At 36.7% G+C, this 7,844-nt stretch overlaps 1 protein-coding gene across 1 annotated transcript; it reads right to left on the bottom strand.

Annotated features, from left to right (window-relative positions):
• Positions 1-6,119: 6,119 nt before the first annotated feature.
• LOC150052673 (olfactory receptor 5M9-like) lies at positions 6,120-7,297 on the bottom strand. The gene is made up of 2 exons (XM_090349190.1): positions 6,361-7,297; positions 6,120-6,298 (listed from the first exon to the last, which is right to left on the bottom strand). The coding sequence occupies exons 1-2, from the start codon at positions 7,295-7,297 to the stop codon at positions 6,120-6,122; spliced, it is 1,116 nt and encodes a 371-aa protein (XP_090205316.1).
• Positions 7,298-7,844: the final 547 nt, after the last annotated feature.

Genomic DNA, 7,844 nt, shown 5'->3' with positions numbered 1-7,844 from the left:
CACAGCTTATGAATAAAATACATCTTGATCAACATCACCCCTTCAACATTCTCAGTTACCCCTCCCAACTTACACTTTTTCCACTTTTAATATTAGGTTAGCAAAGCAATTCGTGTGTACAATAAATCTTGATTTTTGTCACCATTTCAGCATATTCACCACCACCCTCTTGCCCAGCCTTTGCCTTATATTTCTTAATTTCATGGTATATATAGTGAATTCTTGACTTCATAATCTCCCCTTTGCCCTTCATTCGTCTACCTCTCTCCCCTTAGGCCCCTCCCTATCTCTTACAAAAACCTTTCCTGGGTACTTATTTTGGTAGTGTTTTGACTTAGTTATTTTAAGAATTTATACTATTTGAACTCTACATAATATATATTACTCTTCAGTTAATTCATTTGTAACCCCTTGCTTATCACTCAGTGTCTACTTGTAGATTTATAGGTACTTTCTAGCTACCACGAATGAGAGAAACATCTTTCTCTGGGTCTGGAGGCAAATCAAATGAACACTGAGATCCACATCACCTGACTTTAAAATGACCAATATTAAACAAAAATTACAAAAGGAACTCTGTTGCACTGTAAGTAGGAATATAAGCTTCTTCAACACACTGTCAAAAAAATCCAAAAACCACAGCATAGAGTTGCCCTGTGACCCAGCGTTTCTACACCTGGACATTATCCCATAGAGCACAAAAAAGGCCATAATAAAGCTGCCCAGCACAACCATGTTCATTTGCAGTATTATTTACCATAGCCAAGATATAAAATATCCTATATCCTCGCTGCTCCTCAGTGGATGAATAATCAAATAAATATATACATAATGGAATTCTACTCATCTGCTAGAAAGAATGATATTGTACCATCTATAAGGAAATGGAAAAGCTAGGAAAATATTATATTAAATGAATTTAATGCTTCTTTCTATACTAATAGTTTTATAAACAAACATATATGTAAATTGCCTATAATAATATATATAATATGCATTATATACAACACATGAAATATGAAAAACAAGTTATATAATACATGTTATATGCTATGTATTATATACTATAAAATATGTTATCAAATATTTCATGCTAATGAACATGACTTTACATGTTATTATATAAGATATTATATGTTATATATTTTGTGTATTATATATTAAATAGTACATACTTATATATTACATTAAATATACATATATGTATATTGGCACATACATGTTCATGTATATGCATTTATCTGTTTATCATCTATCTACTTATTTATGTAGCTCTTGGCTCTTACTAGTTAAAAGCAATCGTCCTTAATTAATAAATTGAATCTGAATTCAATCTAGAATATTTGCTCTACCTAAAAATATTTTTCTCTCTAAATATTATCAGTTCCTTGAGGCTAATCATTTAAATTCTCTGAGCATTTCTTTTCTTATCTAAAATGTGAGAGAATTTAACATTCATCGTGATGTCCTTGTCAAATTCATGGTGTAATGTACAGAAGCATTTTGCATTCATTTTACCTGAAACATAATGAGCAAAGAACAAATATTATTATTATTCAATATTATTCTTACTACTACTGTTAGTTAATATGTTCATTCTATTTATAAAATTTACAGTATAAATTATTTGCAGTTTGAAGAACTATTTATTACTAATTATTAGTTTACTCCTCAGAAGTCTTGTACTATAAAAAGTACTTTCATTTTTAATTAACATCTCAGAGTTTATAGCCTTCCCTAGAGTGTGCAGGTAAATAGTAGAATACACTGTGCCAAAACCAAATCTTTTCTTCACTCTAAACTTTTTTGTTCCCCAGAGAAAGGTGATCCAAGTTAGAGGAAATAAGAGTCCCTAAGGAATCATAATTAACTCAACAAACCTAAACCAAATTGCATATTCATTAATCTAGCGAAAAAGCTGAAACTTTGTGTTTTTGAAATTGGTTTCATTTAATTATCTTCATGGAAAATAAAATTTAAGAAAGCAGTTATTTTAATAAGGCCCCTGGAAACTGATTAGTAAGAAACCCTAATTTTGTAGACATAGTGGTGGGGAATTCTGTTTGAGGAGAAGAGGTGTGTAATAAGACCCATAGAGACAGTTTCATCATCAGTGCTCAAGAAAATTTTAACTTCAGTTTCTCTTCCCCTAATGATCAGCAATTATTTAATTAAATCAGCAGGTGAGGAATGGAAGTCACAGAAAAGTGTCACTTTCCTTACTTTTCTCTGAATATTTGATATGTGACTAGAAATACACACACTCATCTCACACTTTTCATGTTATAGAATATACACAGAGAGCATAGAACTTGGAGATTCCTAAAGTCTACTAGCCCTTATGAAATAATTTAAAGGTCGTCATTACTTAAGCTTTTACCCATGCAATGACAAATTTCAGCTGCTATTAGAGTGAAGTTTAAGGAATTTATGTTTTGTTTTTCTTCACTGAATGAAACAAATCTAAGATTCAAACATTAAAAACTCTATCCAGGAAGAGATATGAAATAAATATCAAATAAATATTCAATATGGATACTTTCCTGCTGAAAATGCATGATGGAATAAGCCATATTTCTGCACAGTTTAAATAAGGATGATGGTGTATGACCTGTGTTAATTGAGCAGATTAATGATTCCTGCATTATTTTGCTAGTATTTGTTTTTAACTGAACTAATATAAAATGCTATGACTACTGCTTATTGGTTTAGAGACATATAACAGACATGAGAATATGTTTCAAAGGGGAAGATTATACTAAATGATATGTAAAAATTCACTAGCAAAACTATTGAGATAGACTCACTTGAAGATAAATGTGGATTAGTTTAAAATATTACAGAAATCATTGAATTGTATTTGCTTATAACTGAATACAAACACATATAGTTAATCAAGGATAGCCACAGATTCTTTGTAAATATAAATGCTTTTTAAGAACCGATTAAGTAGCAACTAAACAGGGAGAAAGAGTTCTATGTTAAATGACTTTGGAGTAAAAAGTGAAATGAGAAATTAATAAATAGAAGACAACACAAAGGAGTAAATGGCTAAGAGACATGTATGATTGATTTGTGTGCCATGGGAGGGAGGTACTGGCATTCAAACTCTGCCTTAGACAACTTGTGCATCATTGGACACCAGCGTTCTTCCCTCTTTTGAGATTTATTTTCATTATTTACTAAGAGAAAAATCAAAAAGTAGGCTAAACCACTGTACAGGCATGAATGAAATACATCATGAAACCATTGAAACTTTGCATACATTAAAATAAATAAATGACAGGACCATAAAATAGTATTTTTTTTCAGGAGGTGAGGAGTGATAGGAGTTGGAAGGGAAAATAAAGGAGAAGGGTGAATATTGTCAAAATGCTTTATATATAAAATGTGCATATAAAATGGAATTTATTGAAGTTGTATTGGGAAGGGAAGAATTGGATAAGGGAGAGTACATTGCATAAACATGAGGATGTGTGAAAATGAAGTCTCTTTTCACAACTAATATGCAAAAGTCATCCTTCAAGGTATATTGGAAGATGTATTATAATTACTTGTTATTGTCATCCTGTGTAATAGAACACAGAAAACCATTCATATTGTCCAACTGTTAACTCTGTATTCCTTGAACAATTTGCTAGCTTCAACAAAATACAAACTCTTAGCAGAAAAGAAAGTTACAGGAACATTGAAAAAGTGTGAATAACAGAACTACCACATAATCCAGCAATCCTTAAATTAGAGATGTATCCAAAATTAACAAAATAACCATCTCTAACTATTTCACTACTATCTGCACTAGCAAAGATAACTCTGTGTGTGTGTGTGTGTGTGTGTGTGTGTGTATTCTATGGATGATCATTGATGCATACAATGTAAGATTATATCACTTCATTCCATCAAAAGACTCATAGGACTTTATATTTAAGGAAACATAGAAGTTGCCAGATGATAGTTTATGATATCACTTATGTGGAGAATCCCAAAATGAATAGTTTACTTGTTTGCTTTGTAATTCCAAAAACATTTCATTAAATAAGAAAAGTCTTAGCTCACAGGTTAAACAGTAAGGAAGATATTAAGAGGAAAAGTTATTAATAATATCCTGGAATATAATGGGTGAATTTGAATTAAGTAATGTAAGTAAAATTTAATATTACCTGGTTTTTGTAAAACAAAAACAAAAACACTCTGTTCTTCCACTAGCTAATTCATGGGTACATGAAAGATGTTGCAAAACCAGGAGTCAAGCATATAATGAGTGAATGGAAAGGTAGACAGAATAGAGGGCTCTCTTCGACCAGAATAGACGATAGTTCACCTTTCCAAAGTCTAGCCTTAAATAGGATACAATAGCCTGGCATTAGTGGCCCATGTCTGTAATCCTAATTACTTAACAAGCTAAGATTGGAGGATCACAGTTCCATGATAGCCAAGGAAGGAAAGTCCTTAGATTCTTATCACCAAATAGAGAACGTCAGAATTGGGGCTGAAAGGCTCAAGTGGTAGTTAGTCTTAACTAAGTAAAAGTGGCTTGTGGCAGATCCAGGCCCAGAATTCAAGGCCCAGAACCAGCAAGAATAAAAATAAATAAATTAATAAATAAATCACACACTCCAAAGAAACACAGTAACAATGTATCAACCAAAGAGAAACAAAATATATTAGTATTTTCTGGATGTTATGTTGTTTCTGAACAACTCAAAACAACAAAAATGAATTATGTTCACTCTAAAAAATGTGAAATATCCTTATGAAGAAAGGTACTAGGAGTATATCTGTTTTTCCCCTAAAAATTCTATTAACCTGAGTCATTTGCCAATCTATGCCTCTCTCTTGATATGTCTCTTCTTTCTATTTTTGTAACACCACTTCTCTTCTTGTAAGAACAACACCACTTACAATAAGTAAAGGTCTATTCTATGTGACTTTCTTTTAATAAACTCTACCCTCTGACCTTGTAAAAAGAAAATCATTGAGAATTTCTGAAGTTAAGATTTAAAACACTTATTTTGAGAAGGCACAATTCAATCTATGATAAATAATAATATATGCCTACATTCAAGATACAGGGGAAAATGTAAGAACTTATGAGTGCAAGAAAGAAGTTTATAAGTTTCTAAAAAAGATAATAGATAGCTGGGCGGGGTAGATCACACTGGTAATCCTAGCTACTCAGGAGGCTGAGATCTGAAGATCAAGGTTTAAAACCAGTGCAGGCACAAAAGGACCTGAAACTCTTATATCCAGTTAAACTCTAGAAAATAGGAAGTGGGGCTTGGCTCAAGGGTAGGCAGGTAGCCTTGAGCTGAAGAGCTCAGGGACAGCACCCAGGCCAAGTTCAAGCCCCATGACCTACAAGAAACAAGGTTATAGATAAAAATAGCCTTTATGAAAAGACTATTGATCACAAATAACTAGTCTGATATTGAGAAACCAAGGCTACTATGTGTAATCAATTTATACATAACTTGTCTCAGGCAACTTTTTGACTATAGATACATCTTCCTGCAATGTTTGATAACACCTATAGAAGGAGGGGTTACTCTGCAGGATAAATGCTGTAACTGATTTACTCTACATAGAATATACACTAATGGGAATCTGTTACTTTTACAGGCACAAATAAGAACCAAGGGTCTGTATAAGGTGATACGAATCTCATTCAAAAAGTACACAACACATAGTTTGAGGTCTTGATCTCGGGAAATCACTTCAGATGTAACACCCTTGGATTGGACCTATTACTTTAGGTAAGGGTCATCTTTAGTAAGTGTTTCTTATGTATGAAGAATGTGTGTGTGTGTGTGTGTGTGTGCACAAGTGTGTAATGGAATTTCACTAGACTATTAGAAAGTATGATAGTGTACCAAATATGAAGATTGGGAATAAGGATGCATATTTTCCTTTGTACATGGACGCTAGGTTTAACTTATAAAAAGAACAGCAAATGCATTGGGTGGCACATATTCGTCTCCATATTTATTAATTGAGATATGGCAGATCCAAGGGAGAGCTCAACTCGAGCAATCCTTCAGAAAAGCAAAATCAAAGCTCAAACATAGATAACTAAATAAATAAATGCCAGGAAGTGGATACTTGAACGCAGCAGGGTGGGTTCAAGAGGAAAGCAGCAGGCGCAGGAAGAGGTGGGAGAGGGGGAGATTGCGGTCTCGAACTGAGAAGGTTGAAAGGTAGAGGGGCGAGGAGGGGGGCTGTGACACTGACCAAGAGGCGTCGTTTACATGAACCGCTCTGCGGTCTGGCAACGCCTTTGTCCAACTCCCGAACGTGTTTCCTGAACAAGAAATGATATCCACATCCTAGACATGTTTGCGTCACCCTACACACACAGGTGACCAACAGGGGAGGTCCAGCTGGCCCTGCTGGCTGCCTTGCGGGCCGCCTCCTTCACTTCCTTGTTCCTCAGACTGTAGATCATGGGGTTCAGCATGGGAATGACCGTGGTGTAGAACACTGCCACCACCTTCCCCTGCTCCACCGACTCCTCGGTGGGCATCCGCAGGTACATGAAGATGAGGGTGCTATAGAACAGGGACACAGCTGTCAGGTGGGCCCCGCAGGTGGAGAAGGCCTTCCTCCGCCCGGAGGCCGACCGCAGGCGCAGCACAGCAGCCGCGATGAGGATGTAGGATGCCAGCACCACGGACAGCGAGTAGGCGAAGTTGATGCCCGCGATGACCATCATGGTGATCTCCTTGATGCGCACGCCTCCGCAGGCGATCTGGATTAGGGGTGGGTCAGCGCAGTAGAAGTGGTTGATCTCCACGTTTCCGCAGAAGGACAGGCCGTGCGTCCACCCCGTGCACAGCGCACTCACCGAGAAGCCATAGAGGTAAGGTGCCGAGATGAGCCGCGCGCACACCCGCCTGGACATCCAGCTGCTGTACAGCAAGGGCTTGCAGATGGCCAGGCAGCGGTCCCAGGCCATCACCGCCAGGATATAGACCTCCACGTGCACCAGGGCGATGAAGAAGTAACACTGCACCAAGCAGCCCATGTAGGATATGGTTTTCATCTCTGACACCAGGTTTTCCAGCATTTTGGGGGTCACGTTCGAGGAGAACCATACATCCACGAAGGACAGGTGGCTCAGGAAGAAGTACATGGGGCTCTGAAGCTGGGGGCTGACGCTGATCAAAATGATCATACCAATATTCCCTATCAGGGTGATCGTATACACCATGAAAAATACAACAAACAACAGCGGCCGCAGCTCCGGACAACTGGTCAACCCCACCAGGAGAAACTCGGTGACGTCTGTGAAATTGGGCATTGCCTGGAGCACAGACCCAGTCTGTGTAGCCTATGAGAAAATTATAAAATCGCCAACATGCTTATTTCATGCTTGAAACTTTTACAGTGCCTTATTGTGTCCTTCTCTAAGTGAGTAAAAACACAGCTTTAAAAATATAGGAATATAGATGTTGACTGGTGGTCAATCCGGTGATCAAACATGTGCCAAAAGTATTGAGCATGTACCATTAACAGGCTCTGAACTTTAAAATTCTGACCTAAGTCATGATAGATTGGCATGCCTGTTGCTTACTTGTTTTTAAATGATTTCAAGTTTGCCTGTTCTGAGGTAGATGACAGCTGCAAGTTTGGTTAGGAAACAGTTAAAGCCAAGGGTTTTCCTTAAAAAAAAAAAAAAAAAAAAAACTAACCATACCTGGATGTTGGTTGAACATGCTTGTAATGGAAAGGCTGAGATTTGTGGATCATGGTTCAGAGCCAGCCCAGGCAGGAAAATCTACGAGACTTTTATCTTCAATGAACCACCGAAAAAGCCAGAATTGTAGGAGTGGTAGATCACTAGCCTT

The sequence above is a fragment of the Megascapheus bottae genome, chromosome 16 (genome assembly GCF_031878675.1).
Source record: "Megascapheus bottae isolate mThoBot1 chromosome 16, mThoBot2.hap1, whole genome shotgun sequence".
Classification (NCBI taxonomy): domain Eukaryota; kingdom Metazoa; phylum Chordata; class Mammalia; order Rodentia; family Geomyidae; genus Megascapheus; species Megascapheus bottae.
Note: the sequence above shows the minus strand (reverse complement) of the source record. Positions and strands in the feature narration are given on the sequence as shown.